This window comes from Brachyistius frenatus, unplaced genomic scaffold (assembly GCF_029030835.1).
Source record: "Brachyistius frenatus isolate BFR_SWC_R1_liver_20210118 unplaced genomic scaffold, ASM2903083v1 Contig_83, whole genome shotgun sequence".
Lineage (NCBI taxonomy): Eukaryota > Metazoa > Chordata > Actinopteri > Embiotocidae > Brachyistius > Brachyistius frenatus.
In genome coordinates, this window is record NW_027210682.1 from 1,848,478 (window position 1) to 1,876,223 (window position 27,746).

Sequence of the window (27,746 nt, forward strand, 5' to 3'; positions counted from 1 at the left end):
ATGTTTTTGTGGAAAGACGGAAGTAAACTCGAGGGGGAGGAGACCGAGGCCATCACAGCTCCTACTGCGCCTGTTACGGTAAGATGTTTGTGGGGATTTTCTTTGTAATTTCATTGTGTGGCGAGTTTAACTTTGACTCCAGAAGGTACGCTAATTCGTTGGGTGAGGTCTAAAATAGGCGGACGGATTAAGAGCTTAACTTTAAGCCCCGATTGAGAAGGTCACGTCTCAGCCTCGCTCGCTGACACTGACAGGCGCACAGCACCGAGCGGCTAGCCTTTTTAGCACCAGCTTCATTCATCGACCTTAACTTCTGCCGACATGCAGGAATGGGCCAATCAATTATGCGTGAGTACCCGATCGGAGAGCCTCGTTTACCGCACGACTATCCGCGTTAACGACGCATTTCAGTGCACTTTCCGTCCGCACGCACTCGAGCCTGCTAAAGTATGCTAACGTCGTTGTAGCCGGATGCTAGCTGGCAAGCTAGCGATTCTTTCCTCTTTTTTTTTTTTTATTTGTGACTCCGTTCACTATTAGTGACGTCAGCTTGTGTTAGATACTCGTGTTGAGAGTTTGAACGTTGCTTAATGATAGACAAGCAGCCGAGTGTCATTTTTGGCCTGGTGGCTTGGGGATTTTTTTTTTTTTTTTATCCTACAAAACGCACCGGTTTGTGTTCGTCCTGCTCGCTGCCTCGTCAGCCGCGTTTAACGCTGGTTAACTTGTGGCTCGTTAACATCCTGCGATGTTGACAGCTGCCTGAAACTCTGTAAATAAAAGATTCAGAGCTTTAAATAGTCTGCGGATTCCTTCTTTTGTCGCTAATAAGCGAGTTCACTTTAGTCACCATCCGGCCGTACATTTAGATCTGGAGTTAGATAGTTGTTATCGACACCTCTCCTACAGCCTCGTTGTGTCTGCGAGTTTCTTTTAAGAAAAAACATTTAAAATACAGTTCACAGCTTGTTTTATTGTTGAATCCAGTCTGACAACTTCAGTGTTGAATAATAACATACCCATGAAACTGCTTAGTCGGGACACGGATTATAGTAAAGGGGAAAATTCCCATCTGTCAAAGGCCTTTCTGCTGTTACTATCAGATTTAATTAGATGTAGGATTAATACAATGTTTATGGATTTGCTATTAAATATAATCTGGATGGGATCTGTTTTATTTACATTATCTGTTAATCTTTCAATTAATCAATTCGTTGTTAAGTCTTCATAATAATATTCCTGTGGAGTATGTCTTTGTGTGTGTCTGCGTATACCTGTGTGGATTTCAATAGTGTTTTGGTCCGTTTGTAGTAGAGAAAGTACATTTTCTCTGTGTTTTATCGCTTCCTCTCACCTGCTGTGGGACTGCAGATAGAAATTCGCTGCTAGCTAAATCTGGTGCAAAGCGTCTTTTCTCTTTTTTAAATTAATGTATTTTGTACACGGCCACTGATATAAATACATTTGATAAACTAAACTAAACCAAAGTGTCACAAAATGGTGAAAAATGTCAACCAGTGTTTCTCACGGCCCAAGGTGCAACCTAAAGTGTATAAAAAATAAAAAAAAAAATCAAATCAAAAATGTCTTGTTTTGTCCCGATCAACAGTCCACAGACACTATATATTTAGTTTATTATCAAAGAGGACTTTTCATTTTAAGAACGACTTGAAGTGATTGATTCATAATCAAAATAGTTGGCGAGTAATTTTCTGTCGATGAATCGACTAATCGTTGCAGCTCTGGTTGATTTTATTCAGTGCATATTCAAGGCAAGACACAGTTACATTCATTGCAGTGGTGCTTAAATAACCAAAGACAAGATAAAATGCATAATAGTTTTTTGTTTTTTTTTAATGAATCCTGGTTTTATTTTCCTATACCTTGAGAATGTTGCACTGTTTAATCTCAATATCTGTTATTTTATTTTGGTTAAAGCTGAGCAGTCGTCCTTGTAACTAGAACCCTGTTGCTCAAATTTAACAACATGTTGTTATACCACATAAATTAGCAAAGATCTTCTGCAGAGAGGTGCTGGCTTTTGTAGAAATCAGGAAATACACATAGTTTTATACTGGAGAGCATTTCAAGTTATCTTAAAGTGTTATGGTTGGCTCCATATGTGCTGACCAAGAAGATTAGTTATTAAAGAGGAGATAATAGTATCTGGTTTCTTAGCAAAATCCATTGTTTTCTTTTCCCAATAGATTTCTGCTCTTTGTTGAGGAGAATACAGGAATTCCTTTTATTTCCCTGTGCTTGCACTTCTAGTATTTCCTGTTGCTCTCGTGATGCTCCAAGTTTCCACTCAGCAAGAGATTTTTACAATCATCTCTCTCATCCTCATTCTTTTGCAGGAGAATCGACAATTTGGAACCAAGATGACAGACTCCAAGTACTTCACCACTACCAAGAAAGGTCTCATATCTTATTATTTATTATTACATGTGAGGTGCAAGATATTACATGTAAAAACAAGCCAAAAATATATATTCAGTTTAAGCTCTTACAAATCCTCAAGACATGAATGCGTGTTGCCAGGAAGTTTAAGTTGTTACATAACTTTAATTAAGAGCTTGAAAAATGTATCCAAAGATGTTATCTTCTGCTTTGTATCAACACTACTGCCAGTAACAACAGCTTTAGTTTTGGTAAACCAGATTAGACATATTAAAAATGATTGCTCAGAGATATACAGCATCTCTGAGAGATGTACCATACCCTGCTGTGCCTCCTATTGTAATTCTGTGGTTCTTTTCACACATCTCACAACTGTTGTTCTGCGAAAGCCAGAAGCGCCATATGTTCCCGCATACAGGGCTTAAAAAATGTAAACAGACACTTATGAGTGATAGTGCACAGACTCCTTAGGTTTGTTTGGTATTAGTTGAGACACAAGAGCATGTTTCTGCTTTCTCTGAGGATCTGCTTGATGCTGTCCTGTACAATCTGTTGCTCACATCTTGAGGGAGATTGTGTGTAATTAACGGTTTACATTGGCTGGGAAACTCACAGTGGGTAGATTCAAATTTAAGTCCAAAATTGACAGCGTTCTTGCTGTGTATATTTTTGTCGTCTAATTAACTGACTCTGTAGTGAAATGTAAACTAAATGAAGTTGAGCTGTTTCAGTTTTGTACAAAGCAACACAAATGGCTAAACAAAACAAAACAAAACAAAAAACTCCTTGGTCATCCTTCAAGTAGATTCCCATTATGACATGATGATTTACTCAGTACCTACACTCCCAGTACAGATTCATCCACTTTTATTCAATGCATAAATTAGTTTTAACTAGGTGTATCTATTAAACTGGCAAATGAGTTTGCCATCACTGAGACACTAAAAGGTGTCTAGGGTGTAGCAGCTATAGAAGTGAGTCCTTAAGTAACAAGTTTTGATGAGCTAAGTCATCGTCTAATAAAAACATCATAACATTTTTAGTTTCAAATAATTTAAGAAAAGGAAGTGTCAAAGAAGCAGCAGCTACATTGATGTGTTCAGATAAAAACTATAGGTGTAACGTGCTTACCGTTGTATTAATACTTAATACCCCCTGATTGTGATACTCACAGCACCATCAGCTAAATCCTTACACACCTGCTTCACTGACAACCAGTTCCACCTGCCCACTCCGTCTGTGTGAGGATTTCTGACAGATCATTACACAGTCCGTCAGTGAATCCTCTGTCCTGTTTGCACATTGTTAAATGGGCAGCGCTGCTTTCCTCCCTATATGCCAGATGGATTACACGATGAATGATTTGCTTCTTTCTCTTGTGTTTGCAGGGGAGATCTTTGAGCTCAAGGCAGAGCTAAATAGTGATAAGAAAGAGAAGAAAAAGGAGGCAGTAAAGAAGGTCATTGCATCTATGACAGTGGGCAAGGATGTCAGGTGAGCCCTTAGAAATAATGTCAGAAACACCTGCAGTTGAATTTTTTTCTATCACCTTAAATTTGGAGTCAGTAGTGAGTCACATAACAGCTTGTGTGTCCTTCAGCGCTCTGTTTCCAGATGTTGTGAACTGCATGCAGACGGACAACCTGGAGCTGAAAAAGCTGGTCTACCTCTACCTGATGAACTACGCCAAGAGTCAGCCAGACATGGCGATCATGGCTGTTAACACCTTCGTGAAGGTAAAACTCAGTTGGAATTTATGTTTAGAAGCTGCATTCATAGCCGATCATTCAAGTGAAGTACTATAAAATCGAACTGACAATAAAATTGTTTGCACAATCTTTGAGTTTTCTAAAACGTATTGTGGCCAAAAGGTTTTTAGAATAAAAGTGTTGGTAATAGGAAGTTTCCACCTGTGCTCATGTTATATACAGGGATACAAACCTTCATATAGCACTGCATTATTGGGAGGATAAACATTGTGTTACATACCTACTCATGAATGTCAATGTTGCTGTTGTGCAGCGCTCGTCACATGTGTGAAGTCCCTTGCCGTCATTTACTTTCAGTGTTTCTTTGACTTCAGTGACATTATAACGAAACGTCAAGGATTCAGTTTAGGTCAAATACATAGTTTTTGAAGATTTGAAAAAAAAAATGACTCTCGGATAATGTAGTATGACATAGATTTAATTAAAATATGTTACAAAACTTATGACCGCTGTGATTCATCTGCTCAGGACTGTGAAGACCCCAACCCCCTCATCCGGGCCCTTGCTGTTCGTACAATGGGCTGCATTCGTGTGGACAAGATCACTGAGTACCTTTGTGAACCACTGAGAAAATGTCTGAAGGACGAAGACCCATACGTGAGGAAGACGGCCGCCGTGTGTGTAGCAAAGCTCCATGATATCAACGCCCAGTTGGTGGAGGACCAAGGCTTCCTGGATACCCTTAAAGATCTCATCTCGGACTCCAACCCCATGGTACGACTCCTTCACGCAGCCTACCAGCCGGTTGTTGAGTTGGCCAGATTTCTAACTCGGCATGACACAGCTGGCCACAAGCCTTAACTCTGTCTTTCACTGATAAACCCTTTCCTGGCACACAAACGTTTAACACGATGCCAGCATTTTGTTCGAAAATGACCTCTCTTTTGCATCCTTAATGTCCCTGTTGGCCACTGTCTTTTAAGCGTTTATCTTTACTTGTCGTCTTTAGGTTGTAGCCAATGCAGTGGCAGCGCTGTCTGAGATCGCAGAGTCTCATCCCAACAGCAATCTACTGGATCTGAATCCTCAGACAATAAACAAGCTGCTGACAGCTCTTAATGAGTGTACAGAGTGGGGACAGATATTCATCCTCGATTGTCTGGCTAATTACACACCTCGTGATGACCGTGAGTCCCAAAGGTAAGAGAGTAACAGAGTATTTCTGTTGGCGGATATTGCCCTTAGAGTCTATTTCATTTTCTGCTATTTCTCTCCCCAAATCATCAACATCTGCTAGCATCTGTGAGCGTGTGACCCCACGGCTCTCCCATGCCAACTCCGCAGTGGTGTTGTCAGCAGTTAAAGTTTTAATGAAGTTCATGGAGATGCTGCCCAAAGACTTGGACTATTATGGCACCCTGCTTAAGAAGCTCGCCCCGCCTCTGGTCACTCTCCTCTCTGCTGAACCCGAGTTGCAATATGTGGCGCTTAGAAACATCAACCTCATCGTCCAGAGACGGTAAGTCTTGGGAGAGAGTCTCTTTACCACTCTTTGTACTTTTGAAACGCATAGGCCTGAATAAATGTTGCTGTTAGTGTGCCGTATTTCAGTTGGACTCTTTTTACTTTGGTATAAAAGACATGTTTCATGTGTCTTTTAGCCCAGAGATCCTGAAACATGAAATGAAGGTTTTCTTTGTAAAGTACAACGACCCCATCTATGTCAAACTGGAGAAGCTGGACATCATGATTCGCCTGGCATCTCAAGCCAACATTGCCCAGGTGACACACTCACATCTATAACACGTCATTATGTTAGGATGCACCTAAGAAGGCAAAACTATTGTTAACCACACCATCTGATTGACATGGATGTCTGTCTCTGTAGGTGCTGGCTGAGTTAAAGGAGTACGCCACTGAGGTGGACGTGGACTTTGTGCGTAAAGCCGTCAGGGCCATTGGCCGCTGTGCCATCAAAGTAGAGGTGGGTGGAGATGATGTAATTCTGTCATCCAATGTTTTATTTGACAAACTCTTGTGTCAGCTATGTAGTTCAGCAGTAAAGCAAAGTTTATGTACTTGAACTCCATGAGATCACAACACTGTAAATGATTAAAGGCCCCCCCGGTAAGGCACTGTTTCAAACACAAGGTGGCTCTGTCATCACGACAATGCTGCGTGTTTGTTCCTAAAACAAATTATACCACAGGTTATTACTATTTATTTTTTGTAAGAGCATACTATACAGCATATTTGTCTCTCCTAATTTCAACAGAGCTTACTTTAAAAAAAGAAAAAAAAGAAAAGAAAACATAAGTGTTTATGTTTAAAGTCGGCACCTAAATGACCAAATGTTTGATTTTAATGGGTAAGTATTCCTGAATAAAATCCCAGGAATTTTTAGCTAATGACCTGCATTTATGTAACAATAAGAATAATTTTCAGATTGTGGCATATGTATATTATACACACAGTTTTTATCTGCATTTGTGTAAAGTGTTTCTAATCTGCAGGGCTATCGTGACAATTATTTTTTTCTTCATTCATTAGCAATCAGCGGAGCGCTGTGTTAGCACCCTGCTAGACCTGATCCAGACCAAGGTTAATTATGTGGTGCAGGAGGCCATTGTGGTCATCAAGGACATCTTCCGCAAGTACCCCAACAAGTAGGTAACATTTCATTAGGCATTACTTGACACCATCACTCAGGAACAGAAGGAGTGATTGTGACAATCTTTCACATTTGGTCAGATCCTGAATTGGTGACACTTGTCTTGAAACTGTGCTGATTGTAGATCTTCTGTGCTGTCGGGTTGAAGATGTGTGTGAGACATTCATGTTTTAGAATTTGTAACTTCTTTGCAACAACATCCAAATGTAAAGCATGGTCTGCTGTCAGTCAGCTGTTTTGGAAAAGACACTTGCGAGGAATTTAATTCTGCTTTTTGTTTTTCTGAATCTAGTCACACATTAATGCAAAAGAACAAAAACAAGAACAGCAAAGCTTAAAATCAACACAAACAAACAGTTTTTTTTAATTTCAGTTTAGATTTTATTTCTCCCCCATACATATCACAATTTTTAATAAATTGCCTCGAGGTGTTCACTACATACTGCATATTATGAGTGCGGACAGACGTGGATGTAAACTATAACTCGGCTGGTTGGCAGAGGCATACCACCTCAAGATCATAACCCTAGTTGGACATTATATGACCCATTACGTTCTTTGCATTCTTGATATATTCGAATTACAGTCCTTGCATACACTGTAAAGCACAAGCAAACACCCTTCACTCAGAATAGTTTACCAACAAGATGTCTTTTTACAGTGAACAGCACTTAACACCCTGCCTTGATTGCACCTCGTCAAAGGTCAGGCTAATTCGTCTGGAGTGTGACTTTGGCTGTGGATTCAGCATGTGCCAGACTGCTCTTCCACACAGCAGTAGACCTTCATTCTGGAGTCGTGAGCCTCTGAAAGAGCAGCTTTGCAAAGCTTCCAGCTGGGCATGGCTCATGCTTTGAGCTATATGAGTCACTGCTCAGTCAAACTTCTGCCTTTTCTGTCAATTAGGCATTTTTGCTTTGGAACATCTTGTAATAAAATCATTATTATGTAAATGGAGCAAGTTATTAACAATCATTTTATGCAAATTAGAAGTACTGCATTCACCGAAAATTCATGACCCACTGCAGAAAATATTATGGTTGAGCATCTTGCATACGACAGACCAAAGACCAAATCAGACCTAAAAGGCGAGAGAATAATGGATTTACATTCGTCAGGCTGCCAGAAAACACAACTCCAGAGTAATGCTAATGCTCTGAAATGTTGTTTACTCCCTTGTTTTACAAGCCAGACGTGGTAATTGTTTTTCCCTCAGCTTGTACTGCTGTTTTAGTTTTTTCTGTCCCAAAAATTTTATAATAATGCAGTCACATAATGCAAATTACAATTACATTATGTGATTGTTTATTTTCCGGTCTTTCCTAATACATTTGCAACATTTGAAATTATGTAATTTTGTTTTGTGCCACCGTTTCCAGGTATGAGAGCGTGATTGCCACTCTTTGTGAAAACCTGGACTCCCTGGATGAGCCAGAGGCACGGGCCGCCATGATCTGGATTGTGGGAGAGTACGCTGAACGCATCGACAATGCTGATGAGCTGCTGGAGAGCTTTTTGGAGGGTTTCCACGATGAAAGCACTCAGGTTTGTTTTGGGGGGCTGTGGGGAGGTTGTTCTTTCAAAAAGTCAATATTTAATGGGAGTCGCTCCGTAATTTGCAGGCAGTGCTTGCAGTAAGAAACACACTTTTTGTCAGAAATAATTAAAGTAATTGTTTAGAGCTTGTAGACTACTACAAATATGACATGACTTGCCACAGACAAATACAGAAGTACTACAGAGAAATGGTCCTATTTAACTGACGTAATGATTTGCAAATGAGAAAAATTATTAAACGTGTCTGGAGGCATTATGATTTTGAGTTGCCTGTTCCATTCTTGTGAAGGCAATATCTCAGGAACACGTGAAGGGAATTTCTTCTAATTTAGCCCAAGCATTCATTTGGACATAAAGATGAACAAATACAATTTTGGTGGTCAAAGGATACTTTGACCTCACGGCCATCCCATTCGTTGAAGGCAGTATCTCAGGAACCTCACAAATGGTCGCTCCCACCAAGTAATGGAATGATTCCCTTATTATTGCCTTTATAAAGCTTTTCTGGTTATGATAAGCTATTTTGTGGATAGAAAGATGTACATTATGTAAATAAATATTCCCTTTTGTGCTGTTGTCGCGTCGTCGTAGATCAGATTAGTTGTAGCAATAGTTATGGTTAGTAAGGTGTGATGTCCATATGAAAGAAACCGTGAGATTTCAAAGGAGTTTAAACCTTATTTATTTATGATGTGTTTATGGTGGTTCAGTGCAGAGCTTTTTAAAAAGATTATCATTCCGATGCACCATGGCACCTTATAACAGTTTTAGGTCAAATTACATTTTGTCAAACTGCACTTTAACAGTAGTGTGTGAGCAGTCGTAATGTGTTCCGTGTTTTCACTGTGTCCTCCAGGTGCAGCTGCAACTACTGACTGCAATTGTCAAGTTGTTCCTGAAAAAGCCGACAGAGACACAGGAGCTGGTGCAGCAGGTGCTAAGCCTCGCCACGCAGGTGAGGAAAAAAAATCCCATGCAGTTCAGCTAATACATTTTATTGTCCCTGCCATTATCTCTGCTTCCAGATATTTGACAATCCCTCCCCAGTGTTGTCTACTAGTCTACTCACGACTCATGTTGTGAAACCAAAAGTTTGTGTAATTTATCCACATCAGACAGAGCTTATCATATTTATATCAATTTCTGTAGATTTGACTGTTACGAGATTAGTCTAGGGACACTATAGCATTGTAATGACATGATGGATATCAAACTTCTCTTTGTAATGACTCCAGAGGGTTGAGCTTTCTCTACAGTTACACTTATTTTGTTTTAATGGGTTTAGGTTGAGAGTTGAAAAAAGAAATATAAACCAAAGCCGTTATGAGGAAAATCTAGTTTTATCTTGTATGATAAACATCATCTGTCATTAAAGCAATAATTCCCTATGTGTTAGTATGAAGGCTTGTATGTCTCATCTACATACATGGTAGGGTATATGAACTGAAACTCAATGGAATTACTTTGGGGAAGTCTTTTGTAGTTCCAGATAGTTTTGAGTAGAAATATTTTTAACTGTGGTTTTTTTGTTCCTTTTTTTTTCTCTCCATCCTTCATGTACATGATGATGACAAAATACAAGAACGTCATTATGATACAGTCTAACAAAATACCTCTGAAAACTATGGTCTCAAAAATGTCTACATAGTTAAAGCGGTGTCTCTGTTACACTGTTTCAACAAAAATATGCTGCACATAGATGGAATTTAGTCAAGGATTGTGTATGGTACTACATTAGTATGTATAGATATAACTAAAGTAAAAAAAAAAACCCGGCTAATTCCATACCTCTGGTGCATTTGATGTCTTGCACATATACATCTTGTTCCTGAGCAAGGCAGGCAGAACGCAGCAATGTAGAGAAAATGGGACTCATAACTTAAAAGTAAATTCTGGATATATATATTACATATCCTTTTATAAGGTTCTTTTAAGCTGATGTGTTTTTGTTGAAACCCTGGGAAATTTCTCCACAAATATACAGCGTCAGGTTGCCTCATACATTATTCAAATCCCTGCACCAACCAGAGCCTGACTCAGTTTTTGATATCTTTGAAATTCTGCTCCATCTCTATCATCGGGGCTAAGAAAAAAAAAAGTCTAAACATCAAGTATTTATTATATGTACGCTCCATAAATAACGATCCTCACGTCTCCATCTCTTTCTGCAGGACTCTGATAATCCAGACCTCAGGGACCGAGGCTACATCTACTGGCGTCTGCTGTCCACAGATCCTGTGGCTGCCAAGGAGGTGGTTCTTGCTGAGAAGCCCCTGATCTCTGAGGAGACAGATCTGATTGAGCCCACACTGCTAGAGGAGCTTATTTGCCACATTGGTACTCTGGCCTCTGTCTACCACAAGCCTCCCAGTGCCTTTGTTGAGGGCAGCCGTGGTGTTCAGCACAAGAGACTCCCTGGCAGTGCTGGATCGTGAGTCATGCAGTTTATTTATTTTTTATTTTTTTTACACTGCAGGCAAAAAGGAATTTGTTTACAAGGAGCTTGTTGACTTTGCTATTATGTTTGATTTCAAATCTGCTGAGCAAAGCTGTCCCAGCAGTGTCAAGCTGTGCAGCTGTTCTTTGTTCCGTCCTCCCGTCAGATGAAACTCATCACAACCATTGCTTGTGGACTAAATGGTGTTATTTGAGCAGGTTAATGACAAATTAGGCTTGCAGTGATTTGAAAATCACTAGGAATGTCCAGTTTGCCAAAAAGTAATTAAACAAATGACATAAAATGCATAACTTTATTGATTGCGGATTTCTTTTGTCTTGATTTCTGCTAGTGGGGAGAGTGTTGAGAGCCCAGACACAGGTTCGGCTGCTGGAGTTTCTGATGCGCCCCCCGCTGTCATCCCATCCCAGGGAGACCTCCTCGGAGATCTTCTCAATCTGGACCTGACACCTCCTACCAGTGGACCACCACCAGCAGCCTCCTCTGGCATGCAGATGGGCGCTATGGACCTTCTGGGAGGAGGATTGGACAGCCTGGTACGTCTTCTACACACCTGTGTTTGAGTGAAGCTGTCAGGATCTGAAAGGCTGTTGATCTCTGTTATTGGGTCTCAATCATGGTAAAGTGTCTTGTTGTATTTTGTCTTCCTTTTCCTCTACCGTTTGGTGCTTTTTCTTTTTGCTTTGACTCTTGTATGTTTTCCTTTCTTTGTTCAATGCTGCACCTGCAGATGGGGGATGAGTCTGAGCCGGTAACTACATGGAGGGAGAGCGCACAACATTTAAAAAACATATCAGACCATTAAATAAGAAACATTTAATCACTGCTGTTTTTCTTTAGTTTCCGTTCCTCAGTCTGACATTTTCATTCATCATTTATCATATTTTACTGTCGTGATATGTGCAGGAGGCATGTTAAATCCTTGAGTCCATCTCTTATCTTACGTCTGGACTCTGCGATGTGTTTCATCTTTCAATCAGCCGCCCATTCCCCTGCGGACGGACACTCCTAAGTCACCTCAGCTCCCACATCAGTCCCCATCGCCCCCAGATTACAGCCCCACTGAGGTTGGTCCAGGGGACCACGCTGGACCAGTAAAGGCCAGCACCAGCCTAGAACCCCCCCTCCCCCCTCCTCATCCCCTGTTGTGCCACTGTGTCCTCTGAATAGCAGCAGTGATCTGTGCCTGTTTGCACTTTGTGTTGCACTGTTTGTGTTTTCCCACTCCATGTCAGTGAGATTTTGGTAAATCACGCCAATGTTTTTTTTTCTTTTCAAAACTGTGCTTCCCAGTAGTTTAGTTTGTCACTGTGTGGAATCACGCTGACAGTTTTGTTCACTGTGTCCTCAACCTTTTCACCACCACAATCGACATTTATTGAGCAGCATTTGAACAAACCTATTGGATTTCAGTAGACTCTCAGCTGGACCTGTGTGGACAGAGAAAGGTCACTTACAGAAAGGGAGGAATTCCCTGTTCTAGTGTCTCCTTCTTCTGTTACTTGTTTATAGTATAAACCCCATAGCTGTCATTAATCACGGAAAGACATTTCTTTGACCCTCACACCTCTCCATCCGTCCTCTTCAAACCTCCAGAATGATCATTTATGTTGCAACCACAGATAACCTGATGCATTTTTGTGCTTCTTCCCTGTGCTCAGCTTGGCGGAGACCTTGGAGGAGGTGCTGGTGTAAGTTAATTTTGTCTGAGTTTTTGGACTTTTGATGACTAAATACAGGGTGATACTGAATGGTAACATGTTGCTTTGTGACCGACAGATGGGGGCTGGTTTTGGTGCTCCTCCAGCTGTGATGCCAGCCTCATTCAATGCCCCCGTCAGTGGCGGGCTGGATGACCTGTTTGATCTCGGTGGTGGAGTCGGTATGCCTATGGGAGCCTACAACGCCCCAAAAGCAGTGAGTCTAAATAAGCTGGGACAAGAATTGTGTTGCACCAGTGATGGGCTCCATTATAAAATAACGGCTCGTGTGTGTCTGTTCAGCTTTGGCTCCCCGCCATGAAGGCCAAGGGCCTGGAGATATCAGGCACTTTTGCCCGCCGTGCTGGGGTCACCCAAATGGAGATGACTCTCACAAACAAAGCTATGAGTGTCATGACAGATTTTGCCATCCAGTTTAACAGAAACAGGTAAGACCACCAACCTAAACAGTAGATGTTCTGATTTTTGTATAAAGATGTGTTTTGCGAATTTTATTTTCCCACTGTGCTTCTTTAGCTTTGGTCTCGCTCCGGCTGGTCCACTCCAGGTTCTGACTCCTCTTAGCCCAAACCAGAGTATCGAAGTGGCCCTTCCCCTCAGTACTGTGGGACCTGTTATGAAGATGGAGCCTCTCAATAACCTGCAGGTAACGCATTCACAATACTCATCACCCCGAAATTGATGTTGCTTGTCAACAAAATAATCATCAGTTGTCAAGTACAAACCAGGAGCCAGAAGTTAGAGAGACTTTGTACTTCAAACAGAGCTCACAGGCTTAGTTGTGCAGGAATTTTTTTTTATTGTTATTAATTAAATAGAAAAATGACATTGCTCAATCTGTGAAAGTCCATAATAAAGTTAGCAGTATTTTAACTTTTAGTCATTTAGTTATATAGCCCATGGACCTGACTGCATCACTGTCCTCAAAATGTGACCACGTCACAACTGATTAGTAATACGTCCTCGCTGTTATCCAGCTATACTGTTGAATTCCCATGCTGTGAATAAAACAGGACTAAAACATAAAACAGACTTCAGAGCCATTGAGTTAGGTTGTATATAAAAGAGCGGCAGGGTCCGGCTTGTTTTTGATCAGGGTGGTTCTTTTAACTGGGTAGAATGGTAGACCGGCGCCATGTGCAGCTGGAGAGAGAAGATAAGAGTGTCAAGGGGGGTGATTGAGGTAGGCAGGGTCATTAGTGGTCTCACAACACATGTGTCCTTTGTTTCTCCTGGCCTCAGCAGACCTGCTAACCTTTTCTACTCTGCTGCCTCAAGGCCCTGCTCTGATGGGTACTGCTCTCTCTTGTGACACATCCCCAGATGTTTTCTTTTGAGGGGTTTTTGTGTTATTTTTGTCATGATGGAAGATTATGTCCCAGAATATTATTCTGAGTGCTCTTTTAACTCCTGATGGGTGGGAGTTTTTTTTAATTTTTAATTTTTTTTTAAACTCTCATACAGTATCATAGTCCCTAACACTCTTTCATCACAAATCTGCACATTTATGGTAAATGCTTTAGTAACTTTGGATCGTTCCTTCCACAATGACACACTTCAAATTGAAGACATCATGATGGTTTGCTGGTTATAGAAAGTAACTTGTACAGTATTCTTAGTCAGAATGAAAGAAAAAAAGATGAGCTTGCTTTTACTGCAGCCCTGCAGCAAAGCATTGAGAAATGTAAAGTAAACATTTGATTTGATCAGTCAGTAAATCAATTACTATCATCTGCTGAGCTTAATCAGACTGATCATCGTGTGTCTTCATCTGTTTAGTTTTTAGGTTTAATTGTAAACATCTGCCTTATTAAATGTATGGCTTTTGCTGCATAGTACAGCGTTTTCAAATTTGTCTTCAAATAGAAATATAATATTTGGTTGCTTGGTTTTTATTGGTCAGAAAATTTCAGAAAATTATTAAAAATGTCTGTCACAATTCAAATTTATTTTTGTGTCTGAGCAATAGTCCAAAACACCAACACATTTTAGTGGGCTATCACAGTATCATATGAAAACAGGCAAATATTCAAAAATGATTAGCTGGAACCTAATCTTTTTATTTTTTACATTTTTACTTAAAGAAACATAAAAAAAACAAAAAAAAAATTGTTGCATGAAAATTTTCAATTAATCGTGTAATTGATTAGCAACTGTTTGTTGCAGCTCTCGTTTACGGTTTGTTGTGAAATACTAGCCTATTTCAGACAAATAAGGCCAATCACAATACAGATAGTACGTAAAGTAGAAAATAGAGGAATTCAAAAAATATTCTTTGAGGCAAAAGACGGACCTCGCAGGGTTTGAAAGTCATATGATAGACTGATATGATAGATTAACTCATCAAAGCACGTGAGACCTGTAATGATGCGTCAAAAATTCTGTTGGGCAGTGGTTGTTTTTCAGCTTTATTTGGTGTCAGAGCTCTTCAGCTCCATCAGAGCTCTTCTTGGGCAACTAACTTTTTATGATAAAGCTCCATGTTACATACATTCAGAATAAAGCTTTGTGCAGTTTGTGCAGTCTTTCATTGCACCCAGGAATAAGATGCCCGAATGAATAATACACAAGTCATTCTTCTGCTATCCTGTGGCTGAACTCGCTGTCCTCTCGGCAGTTCTTTGTTGAGCGGCCTGATCAGTATCGCTGCAACAGCTGCTCGTGTGTGTCAAGTTTCTTCAGCCTCCTCTAGACTATAAACTGTTTGAGGAGCTTAAGGCAACAAATGTGTTCTTTTTCTATATATAGACTTTGTGTTTGGTTCTATTTGATATTTTTCCCACTTTTCCCACCTGCCTTTTATCCCTTTATTTGTTCTACTTCATTTTGAACCACTGTCTGCTATTGTGATCCCCTTTCATTTTCATCTTTATTCATATCGTCTTGTGAAGCACCTTTCAAAAGGCTGTTTGTCGCTAGAGAGTTGATCCGGTGTGTTTAGCTTATAAGTAACGTCCGTTGATATCCTTTGGCGCCTGCTCACTGTGACGTACAATATGATGGAAGGCCAGTAAAGATGATGAAAAACAATGATGATATTGTGATATGCAGTGGAGTCTACTTCTATAATCTCTCACATTTTCATAAAAATAATATTAGAGTGAGGGTTTAGAAACATTTAAAGGAGCAAGATGGATAAGAAATTAAGATTCTGTCCTATTTCTAGGTCAGCGATCAAATTTAAGCTAATTTATGACATTGGCCATGTTAACTTCTTTATGTAAAAGGTCAGATGTACTTGAGGTGTCTTTCTATCTTAAGCTGACACTCGGGTGGATTTGTTCTATTCATTAGAAACTTGTTCAAGTAAAGCAGCTTGCAAACATTCTTCACCTGTTAAATAGGTATCTCAAGTTTCCAGATGAACAATGCTTACTAAGTAACACTGATTGTGGAAAACATCAGAACTAAGACTAAGTGAAGTTGCATTTATAATCAGGAAAGAGGCGCCTTCTCAACCTCAAATCATGGCTCAACTGAACGTTTCTAAGGGGGCAGTGCATGGAGCTCTAGAGCGCTTTGCTTAATCTGGATCAGTTGTATCCAAAACACGATTTGGTGGCCAAAGAAGATCATACTGAACATCAACACATCAAGCTTTTTTTTCCCCCTTGGGAATAAAAAAGATACAGAATTTTCTTAACAAAGACCAAAAAGACTAATCTGAAAAAGTACTGTCAAGCGAAGTCTGTATGATCTCAGAGGATGAGTCGTGCTTTCAAACCACCTGTCGGGAGGAGAAACATGGCCAAACACTTGGGGTGGGCTAAGACATACCAGCATTTCACAGTGGATGATGAGGAAAAAAAAAAAATCATGTTTACTGATGAATCCCAGTTAGAGGTTTGTGTCAGTAACAGAAGGGTAAATGAACAGGAGAGAGAGAGAGAATGATACCACAGTGGATCAAACCCACAGTGAAACATGGCGGGAACATTCAAGTCTGGGGTGTTTTGCTACCGAGTTGGAAGCAACCTCTCCACTCATGACATGCTCCACCCTCTGGTTTGCATCTTTGTGGAGAAAGATTCATACTGCAGCAGGACAGTCAGCCCAAACACAACTCAAAGCTGTGAAGGAACTACTTGAAAACCAGAGGAGGCCCAGGAGTGCTGACTGTCATGGACTTTCCTCCACAGTCAGGTGATCTTAACATTTCTGAATATTCATGGGGCACTTGAAGACTGAGGAAGCCAAACATTCCTAACTTCACAAGAAGCTCTGGATTATTATCAGATCGAGCTGGAATAACAATAGTTATTAGGTTTGAACCAACTCGTTCATGCAGCTTGAACACTGCTGTCATTAAAGCAAAAAGAGGCAAACAAATACTAAAATATTCTGATAACCATGTGCCTTTTTCACTTTTCACTCAAATTGCTAAACTGATGTTATTATTAGGAATGAAACCTTTGGGATTAAATTAGAAACAAATGCTGAGGTCGAAGTAGCGGTCTCACATCTTGGACCCCATTAAAACATCGCCGTGCTTGTAACACTCAGTTTACTCACTTGTTCAGTAAACAGCACACATAAGCCAGCAATACCCACCTTTAAGGGCACTTGAGAAGTAATTACTGACATACTGCTTCTTGTTTCTCCTCTTGTTCACCTCCTCTGCCCCTTCCTTCCATGTAATTACTCTCACAGGTGGCTGTTAAGAACAACATTGACGTATTCTACTTCAGCTGCCAGTACCCCATCAGCATGCTGTTTGTCGAGGACGGGAAGATGGGTGAGTGTTTCGCGGCCAAATTTCTTCACTCGAAAGCTTTTACGCCCTGCTTACGTCAACGACTTCCACATACGTCAGTCTTTCAGTGAGGGTTCATTATTGTGACTGTTCTGAGCATGTGACGTAGCCTGTGATGTGATTCTATGTGACTGTCCGCCTGCCTGAACTCATTCACATCTCGGAGCTTCAGAGTTACTTCTAGATTGTACAGCCGTGTCATTTTGAGCCCCCCCCCCCTTTTTTTTGTTGTTTTTTTTGTTTTTTGTGTTGCCGTTTGATTTATCCTCTAAAAATGTGTTGGCGTTTCTCCCTGCTGAGCCTCCTGATGGGGTTCGCAGCAGGAATGCTGCCAGAGGCGGCAAGCTAATTCTCCCGGGCCAAAGACACGGCAGGAAACCCTGTGTTTAGAGTGGAATCAAACTACTCGCACTCTACTTGGGACGATTTGTCATTGCAGTGTGGACAGTTACCTTCACTAATGTTGCCTGCCAGTAGCACTACTTGAATACCAAGTTTTGCCCTCTTCTCCTTCTGGCCATTCAATTTCTCAATGACTCTCTGGTTCAAAGTCATTTATCTCAGTCACCATCTTCTTTTCTATTGAGAGCATGGACAGGGAGTCTCAAACTGCAGCAGTCTGTGTAGACGAGGCGACGGGGGATCTGTGTGTAGCTGCCCCGGTGTGTGCACACAGCTAGTGTCTGTTAGAAGCCCTCATCAACACAGATATTGACACATTTAGTCGACGGTACTCGTCAAAAGTACATTATCTGTACCGGATACTCGTTTCACTCGAGTACTCGTCTCATGCCTAGAAATAACCCAATTTTCCTCAGTTCCACTTAAAGTTGCCGTTCCGCTGCTGGACAGATAGCAAAGAAGCAGGCGTAACCGTGCGATTACGTAATGGCGGATGTGAGGTGAACCTGAAAGACGTCGTCGAGAGTTGTCCAATCGCATTCGATAAAGACGCGTAAAACGGTACCGATTCGCTGCCAATAAAAGAGAGAGGGTCCGGGGCGCCGAGATGTGCACCCCGTGGAATATCTGAAACAACCAATTGAACAGCAGCCTCAGGTCACGGGACCTATATGTATTTACACAGAAATGAACTAAATATAATTTATAAACGCTTTTTTATTGAATGTTTGCAGGCGCTGACAGACTACCAAGTGCATAACTCTGATTATATAATCAATTTATGTTTTGTTGTGTTTTACGTTAAAGCAATATTTTTTTCGCTCCGCATCAACAAACCGCCACTGGTTGCCGCTAACCACAAATCTTAGTCTTATTTTCAGACCTGCTGCGTGTGTTTTGTCTTCGGACTCGTCCACTGATTACATCTCTTCATCCACAGAGCGGCAGGTTTTCCTCGCCACATGGAAAGACATTCCTAATGACAATGAGTCCCAGTTTCAGATCAAAGACTGCCATCTCAGCTCAGGTAAGAAGGATGACTGGAGAAGAGAGCACTCGCTGAAAAACACGTCACTGTGCAGCCATATCGTGCAGATTCTTTATATGCGAGAACTGCCAGAGAGCGCAGTGGCAATCTGAAAATCAGATCCCCTTTAATGAAGCAAATTGCATTTGATGAAAACTCATCAGCTGCAGTCCCTATTTACACCTGACAATATGGTTTTACACAAGTGTGAGAGCAGCTGAACTGGAGAAGAATTCCAAATGACAGTTTAATGGAGATTTTCCCCCCATAGATTGAATTTATTCTCGATGAACAAAGAGAGCGGATTTCACATCCTGCTGGGGTACAACAAGCGAGACAGACTGAGGAGAAACACTCATTCCGAATTAGTGACCATATCTTTGTTGTACGGTTAGCCTGGAGTGAAAGTGTAGGGGATAAGTGTAAAAGAAATCCTTCACGGTCTGGTACATTTAATGATGTTTCAGCAGACAACCAGCGAGCATGCCCGGAGTCCGGGAGTGACTCTCCATATGAACTAATAACTCAACTAAACTAAAACTGAGCCGTACAAGTTTAGTCAGACAGTAAAAAGGTTGAATGCAGTGTGACGATGTTTGATTATGATCCCTTACCAGACGCAGCCTCCAACAAACTGCAGGGAAGCAACATCTTCACCATTGCCAAGCGCACAGTGGACGGTCAGGACATGCTGTATCAGTCCATGAAACTCACCAACGGCATCTGGGTGCTGGCTGAGCTGAGGGTGCAGGCAGGAAACCCAAATTACACAGTGAGTACTGTACTGCTTGTATTTAAATTAGATCATTCCATAAACTCGCCACACCGTTGACAGATGTGAATTTTGGCAGACGATGAAATGATTTGATCTCTTTATTATCATGGGAGACATTTAAAAAGCTGTAATCCGAGAATTTCAGTTTTCCGGTTATCCGTCCCTTTCTCAAAAACATGAAAATCCTCCTCAGGAATGCCATGAAGGAGCGTCTTCAAATTCGACAAACATCAATTTTGACTCGAGGATGAACCGAGAAGATTTTGGTGCTCAAAGGTCACCATGACCTGACAAAAGCAGGGATGGTGTTGGATACTGAATTGGTGACACTAATCTTGCCCGTCCACCTTGAAACTGTACTGATTGTTTCCGATCCTCTGTGCTGTCGGGTTGAAGACGCGTGTGACGTTCCCACGTTTTAGAGTTTGTAGTTTCTTTGGGGGAAACATCCATATTTGAAGCCTTGTTTACCGTCATGGACTCTATCAGAATCAGCTTCATGGCACAAATTCAATGAAGGTCTTCAAAATTACAAATTACTTGTGAACTACGTTAGTATGAAGGAGTTAACGAATACTGCCACCAGTGCACATCACAGATGGAGACAAATGACATATCGCTATCGGATTTGAACACGCAGCGACAAGGCGAAGATCGATGAGCTGTAATTAGTGGTGAACGTGTTGAAGAGGGGGAGACGGAGTGTCCAGTGATTGCAGTGTGGTGTCTGTTTCGGCCACTTTGAATCGGTGATTGCACACGTATTTGTTTGCGTAGTCTATTGTGTCGTAGCAGGATTCTGCTTCGTCAGCGTGACGCAGTCTCCGCTCTCGATGGATTGTGTTTGGCTTAAAAATGCTGCATGACTCGTTCTGAACGATGACCTTGGTGTGACGCTCCCCTCTGCTCATCACTCAGTCTGCTTCCAGATGCAGTTTTATTTATAAGGTGGCATCGCGCGTGCTTTTGTTTTCTCTCACCTGGACTCGTCCAGTCACCCGGCTCTTGTTCATTAAATCTTCCGAATTTCAAATTGGCTCACACCTTCCACAGTTTAGAGATTTTCGTCATCATCCGACCTGATTATGACATGTGTAATAATTACCTTGAGAAGAATTTAAGGTTTATTTTTAGAGGTGGAGGTTTTTAAAATTTCCCAGTGCGTTGGTGCGTAGTGTAACATCATTAATTCAGGAGGTTTGTCCAAATTGGTCCTTCGGTGTGTCTGGAAAAGCTCTCTTACTTTTTAGACACAAATTGTTTGGTGAAGAGAGGACTAGACTTTCAAGTTCACTGTGCTGCACGTCCAGCATGTGTTGTGATGCTCGTCGCTCTGAGCGGCTGTCTGCTGCACGGTCCCAGCGCTCTCCTGGCAGAGCACATTAACGTCAAGCTGCCAAAGCCTTTTGTCGGCAGCTATTTTTAGACCTGAAGAAGTAAAGCCGTGCCCCAATGCATATTTTCAGAATTTTTGTACTGCTTCTGAGGACAAGACCTAAAAACAATTATAATTATATCGTGTGGTAAAAGGTTTGATTTGTGCTGCTGTTTTAAGGCCTGGCCTATTTTTCTGATATCTCAAAATTTGATTGGCTTCCACTCTCCCACGGTGCCTCACAACTTATCTTATAACTGTGTCCCAATTCCAGGCTCCATACTGCTTCTATCTGGGTTTGACTCGAGTTCTTTAACAGTGGAAAAGGGATTAAACTAAGTATATTGGAAGATGTTAGTCTGCAGATTAAATTGATTTTTGAGCCTGGGGTTAATGGATGGGAAAGGAGAAACACGCTTTTGGAAAATTACATTATGATGGACAGTAATAACACAGTTTATGGAAACGATCTATAACAATTTGCATCCTCTCTAAATCTGTTTTATTGGTCATGCTGGGGCCGTGGAAACAAGTTGTGAACACAATATCGACATATCGCCACCTTTTAAGTTGTTATGGTGCGCTTGTACATTCGTTTGGACTCGTGGTTCTGGCCACATGGTGAATGAAGTCCAATATTCCCATTATTTCACAGATTCACTCCGGCTTGTTGTTGCAAACATCTGCTTACCGCAGCCAAAACCAACTTTGAGACTGTTGAGAGAGACTCAAAACGGTAAAGCTGATTTATAGTTAATGCCGAGGGGAGCTGCAGATTTATGCCATAATTCTCTGTAGCTTCATCGCCACGATCGACCCGTTACATCGTCACATCGATATCCTGCTATTATATAAACATCCATTACCGCTGCTGTAATTTAAAGTCTTCCGTAGCGCCCACATTTCATCCCGAATGATCTGAGCTCATATATTATTCATTATATTTATTGTGGAGCATTGGGATGCTGCTCATCGTCTTGACATGAAGCATGGTGTTCTCATCTGCCATCTCCTGTCCCCATGGCAACAATGTGACCAGTGATATTGGCTGATTTTTCTCTATCCACCACTTGAGCTTGTGATTCTGAGGAGTGTTTTTTTTGTTTTGTTGGTAAAAGTGTGTTACAACATAGAAACGGAAAACGCTCCTCTGAACACAAAACATCTTTTCAATTCCTTCGCACAAGCAGAGTTACTGTTTGCTTTCAGTCTCTAAGATGAACATTTGTCGCCCTTTGAAAATTTTGGATTCTAACTTTCCCTTGCATGTCTTTGGATGTAGTGTCACAAATCAATGAGAAGATCTGCTGTATGCTACTTTGAGGGTTTTATAGGATTTTGGCAACAATATAATAAAGTGTCTTTTATTTGTTTTGGTTTTAATGAACAGAATGAACCAAAATTAAACAAATCTGTTTATTTTACTGATAGAAAAGTTTCTGATTTGATGTTCTCGGGCATATACTGTTTCACAATACAGTATACTGCATATCAATATAAAATGACATGTATTGTGGTTAATGGTGGAGGATTTTATACATATTGTCCACCCCAGTTTACATGTACAGTCAACATGCAAACATTAAGATTAGACTCAATTCTCTCTTGATGAACAACTGTTGCCCACTAAACAGGGTTAAGTTTCCCCATATCAAATGTTAGGATTAAGTATGTATACAGGGGTTTGCAGAGAGTATTTCGACCCATTCACATTTTGCAAACTGTGGTATTCTGTCGGTTTAATTTTCAGTGAAAACGTTTTAAGGAATGTTTGCAAATTTACAAAAAAAATCTAAACCTTCATACAGAGACCCGAAAACATATTTAGACACTGAATTTCATTGTATTAGAGATTTTTTTTAAAATGTCAAAGCAAATGTTCCACAAAGAGACCGTTTGCTAGCGATTACAGTGTATCAGCGTGTAGTTTGCCGTCCTTGGAGAATTTCCTGACAACATGTGGACATGGAGTCAGCCAGTCTCTGTAACAGCTGTGGTGAGAGTACCGATCAGAAAAGCTTTCAGTTCTTCCACACTGCAGATTTTTTTTTCCGTCTGCCCGTATGGGATTTAGAGTCGGGCTCTTGGAGGGACACTCTGAGACATTTATTTTGTCTTGGGCGGCTGGTCTTCTGCAAATTTGCATCCAGATTAGACTAATTACAAGCTCACCTGCACCACTGTAAGAAAAACAGCCCCACACTTTGATGTTCCCACCTCCATGCTTCACTGAATTCCAATTGCAGTCTGGTTGCGATTCTTCTCCTGGTTTTACCGAGTAAGTCGAATGTGGATTCATCTGCAGGTTAGACTCCAAAACTCTGCTTCTGCGTCTCCAACCACATTCGCAAATTAAATCCTACGGACCTGCCTTCATCTTTTATGAATGGTTTCCACCATGTTACTCTCCTCCTGCACTATGATCTGTGGATCCTATTTTCAAATGGTCTGTTGTGCCTTGTGATTCTCGGTGATCTCGGAAATGATCATCGCCGCTGGTTCTCGCCTCTTTTTCTTGGATCCCCCCCCCCCCCCAAAAAAAATCATTTAAACATCCAATCTGCTGCTGGTTTCCCCGAGTTTACCGGGATGCCTCCTGTTCTGAATCGCAGTCCTCCATTTAAAAACGAGTTTTGCCGATGAAGGCTGTAGATTATAGTGGATGTATAAAGCAAATTACCCGAGTTCACACAGACAGTTACCCAGGAGACCAGAGTCTGAGAAAGTGAAGTAGAATAATAAGTTCTTTACATAACATAATGTATTTAACATAGATTAAGTACCTTACATGACACATGTAACATTCCTTACGTAAACTTCCTTACTTTAACCTAAACAGCCGATAGGCTGTTTAGTTTGTTTGTGTGTTTTTTTGGTGGCTAAACCGAAGGCACCGTGCTTTACAGGCTTAGATGACACTAACATGGTCCTCCAGCAGGTGTATCACAGGCCTTGTCCTGATATCGTGTCGAACTACGGGTTTTGAGGCCATTGCTTTCTTGCGTAACGGGCACATTTATTTGAATAGAAAATATTTGTTGACATTTGTGTGAAAGGTGTTTTTTCTGCAGATACCAGGTTTATCTAACATTTGAGGAAACAACTTTGTTGTGTTACTGACACAGTCCAAATACTTTTTGAGGCCATTACATTACCTAATCATTGCAGTGCTGCCTTGCTGCATCAGAGAAATGACCCGGCTCATCTATGCAGCTTTTACAAAGACTGCTACACTTGTTTTCAGCCTGGTTTATTGCTTGTTTGATGAGCTGAAAATAAAAAATAAAAATAAAACAACTGTTCCATACTAGTGTAATTAAATATTAGAAACGGAGTTATGTAAACACCGTGATACTTGAGGTTCATAGTCGTGGGATGATGAAACAAAGCTAATCCGTCAATACTAGACACTCCAAGCTGCCGCTTCCTTTTTCTCTCTGCTATTTCCTTGCCTGTGTGCGCTGATATAATACGACTATTTTAGCAGATGAATGCTGCAGTTTAAGGCTCTCTTAACAGCAGCTTCCACGGTGGCTGGGGGCTTCTGCATTTCTTCACATCTTACTTCCTGTTGTTTGGAGCTCGGCTGCTTAAATGTTGGCGGCGGCAGCGGCGTGCATTACTAAAGCGCCTCGAGTGTACCGGTGTAGCACTGAAGTAGCTGTGCAGTGTTGCTGTTTATTCAGCTGCAGCTCAGCGGTAACCAGCACACCGCTCTCCATCACCTCACGTTTGATACTCATTGAAGGGGCCCGGTGTGAAATCCCCCCCCGTCTGTCACTCAGCAGATTTCCGGTGAATAACTGATAAGTCTTCATAATGATAATGGTGGCAGCCTCGCAGTGGAGAAATCGTCACCTTACGGTGTCGCTGATGCAGGAGAAAACATCTGAGGGTTTAAAAGGAAACAACTGAACACAGTGTTATGTGTGGTTTAGGAGGATGGAGGGTTACTGCATCTAATACAAATGACAAATTCAAGAAAGAATCCAGTAAATCAAAGACCAAACATCATATGAGAAAGACTGTACAGCCTGTCCTCGCTGTGTACAGAGATGAAATAAAAGATCCATCACTTTGATTAAAAAAAAAAAAAAAATACAGGTCTGTCCCCGGTCATAATACTCTGAGATTTTGTTACTTCTCCGTCTGTGTTTCCTGTGTTTGTTGTTCACAGAACCAGAGTCGCAGAGGGTCTGCGCATATTGTTGGCAAACTCACAACTGTGACCCACAAACTATTCCAGCTCCACTCCAGTGGAACAAATCTGCTCCTTAGAAAGGACAGCAGCGAAAAGATTTGTGGGTATAAGAAAAGGAAAAAAACCGCGGGTCGATTTCTTTCCGTTTCCACTTTGCAGAGACATGTGGGTTATTAATGGCTCCAGGAGAACGCGCAGCTGGTTTTCACTGTGCAGCAATTAATTAGAAAAACGCTTATAAATATTCAGAATTACTGTCTTTTGAATTGCGTTTTCTGCAACACCACGACAGTATCACTCCCGACGCAGCTACGCCACGGCTCCAGCTGCTTTGTGTTTCCTGTAAATGGTGTGTTTCTGGAGCTGAGGAAATAACATCTGCGGTGTGATATGGGGGGGCGGGGGGGGGGGGGTTCACTCCATCAAATCTTAAACCTACTCCCAGCTGAGACCAACATCAAAGAGTGGGGTGGCTGCTTCTGTTTCCTCTGGTGTGTTTATGTATCTATATTTGCATCTGTGTGTCTGTCTGTGTTTGATAAGACTGCATCAAGGAGGTTTTTTTTCTCTTCACATTAGATATAATAATTAATTTTGGCTGCTGGAAACGATGGACGGTGAAGTTCTATTTAACAAGGCTCGAAAAGAAATATGCGCAGTGCTCATGTCTGAAGTTTCTTGACGAGGATTTCGTAGGTTGAAACATTTCATCTCTTCAGTTTTTGTGCACGTATTCAAACGGTCTCTCTTCCTTTTGCTTGGTTTTGAACTTGCTCCCTTCGTGCTCAGTAAATCTCTGGATTAAAAGAAACGAGCAATAAAGGTATCGCATTTTACCCGACTGCTATAAATAAAATCCTCTCTTCCCCCAGATCTCTCTGAAGTGCAGAGCTGCAGAGGTTTCCCAGTGTGTGTTCCAGAGCTACGAGGCGGTGCTGAAGAACTGAACAAACATCCACCTGGCCGCTGCCTCCGCTGCCTCCCGGCACCTCCCCCTTTGCTCTTTCTGTCCTGATCCGCGAACCACGTTACAACCTCAAGCGGCGCAGGAGCGACTTCCTGCTGCGTTTGGTCTGGAGACCGCAGACTCCGTGTCATCCAGACATTTCATCACGATGGTTAATGGCCTGTTGTCGCATTTTGAACCTTCTCCAATTGGTTGTTGTTTTTTTGTTTTTTCTCCAAGACTGCAGAGATTTCTGGTTCACTCTCTTTGTCAGGCCTTATCCCGTCCCCTCTTCGTATGTTTGTTCACACCACATGTTTCAGGACACTATGTCAAGCTGAATCCTCTGAGCAGGTCTACTATTCTGCCCTGCCTGAGCCATCCTGTAACGACTTTTTATTCTTTTGGGGACCGACGGCTGTCTTGACTTCTATCCCTTTGACCGTCTCTCTGCATGAAGCTCTTTAATCATTTTCTAGCCCCACTTCTCTGCAAATTAGAGTCTATTTTTAGCATCTGCAATCAACAGGTGGGTCATCACTTTGGGCATATTTATTTGGGGGGGGGGGATGATTTAAATTAAGATGTGGCAGAAAAAGGCTTAAACTCTCCTCGGCCTCTGCCTGTTTGAAGTGGACGAGCGGGCCTTGTGGGCCTTAAAAGAAACACATAAATTCTTAAAAACTACACTATTGTTGTCTTTGTCATTTTATAGTTTTCTTTAGTGGTGAGCGGTGGGGATCAGATCCTCTTTATTTTCCCCGAAGGCAGAATGTGTGCTGTGTGCTCGGAAACTGTCCGTGTGTGCGTGTCTTTCATTTTTACATCAATATCTTGACTTTTTTTTTTTTTTTTTTTTTAGACTAGCAGCAGTTATTCACAGACCGCTCTCTTACTTAGTCATTCCATGGTTTAATTTGTGTTTGTAGTCCTGCTAGTGTACATGTGGCAAACTGGGAGAGAGCCTCAGCTGGTGAAGGAGTTTATACCGGCTTCTTCCCCCTCCCCCCCCGCGTCAGCTGAAAGCAAACCACTCGGGCTCTCTGCCAACTTTGCTTTCCGTGTCCTCATCGATCTCGCAGCTCTCTCTCGAGTTTCATGGGCACCTGAGATGAAGGCTCAGGTGGAGTAAACTGACGTCATGACGTGCACGACTTGAGAGTGTACGTGTAGGTAGCAGCACGCCGTCCTAGCTGAACCGAGGCTAGAACGACATGCAGTGTTTTACTTGCAAGACTCTGAAGATTTATCGGATTCCTTTTCCGAGTCGTTACACGCGGGCCAATTTTGGTCGGCTCTGCAGGTTTAATGCACCTACGCTAACACCTTTTTTTTTGGCAGATTACAACAGAGGAGGCTGTGTATCCGGAGCGCGTGTCTTTTGTGTGTGGTGACGGCTGATTAATATGAAATGCTGTACAAAACGGAATCACAAGATTAATCAGATGTTTTTCCATTGACAAAATGTTGGTCATTGTGTGTACATCATTTGAAAAGAACTATTAAAAGTCTTGATAAATTCACATAATCGGTTGGGTTTTTTTTTTTTTTTTTCAGCAGTCGGGAACGAATGTTAAAAATGGAAGGGGCGATCTCAATGGCACCTTCTGCTAATGTCAAAGTCCCAGTGTCACAGGATGTAAAACATTATCTCCGTTTTGCTCGTTAAATTCCACCTTCCCAGAGGCCCTAAAAGCCCACTGTTTTCACACCATACTTTACAATCATCGATGACCAATTGAGGTGTTTGG

The 27,746-nt window shown here is 41.5% G+C and overlaps 1 protein-coding gene across 3 annotated transcripts; it reads left to right on the forward strand.

The window, feature by feature from the left end:
* ap1b1 (adaptor related protein complex 1 subunit beta 1) lies at nt 1–27,523 on the forward strand. 3 transcript variants are annotated; one of them, XM_069709374.1, is made up of 23 exons: nt 1–78; nt 2,358–2,418; nt 3,789–3,894; nt 4,001–4,136; nt 4,638–4,883; nt 5,119–5,309; nt 5,407–5,628; nt 5,771–5,891; nt 5,998–6,093; nt 6,660–6,775; nt 8,160–8,325; nt 9,194–9,292; nt 10,509–10,768; nt 11,127–11,331; nt 11,526–11,546; nt 12,457–12,486; nt 12,575–12,712; nt 12,799–12,944; nt 13,033–13,162; nt 17,167–17,251; nt 18,612–18,698; nt 19,316–19,470; nt 25,922–27,523. In XM_069709374.1, exons 1-23 carry the CDS (start codon nt 1–3, stop codon nt 25,994–25,996), a joined length of 2,970 nt encoding a protein of 989 aa, XP_069565475.1. In that variant the 3' UTR covers nt 25,997–27,523. The 3 variants fall into 3 exon arrangements, with proteins under 3 accessions (XP_069565475.1, XP_069565476.1, XP_069565477.1); XM_069709376.1 differs by lacking the exon at nt 1–78 and adding an exon at nt 189–348; XM_069709375.1 differs by lacking the exon at nt 11,526–11,546.
* Nucleotides 27,524–27,746: the final 223 nt, after the last annotated feature.

What these genes read in the sequence shown, in the direction of transcription:
- ap1b1 (XM_069709374.1), top strand. Translation starts at nt 1, where the DNA reads ATGTTTTTGTGGAAAGACGGAAGTAAACTCGAGGGGGAGGAGACCGAG. An exon ending in CTCCTACTGCGCCTGTTACG is followed by an intron (nt 79 to 2,357) that starts GTAAGATGTTTG and finishes ATTCTTTTGCAG; the next exon opens with GAGAATCGACAATTTGGAAC. An exon ending in TGGGGGATGAGTCTGAGCCG is followed by an intron (nt 11,547 to 12,456) that starts GTAACTACATGG and finishes CCCTGTGCTCAG; the next exon opens with CTTGGCGGAGACCTTGGAGG.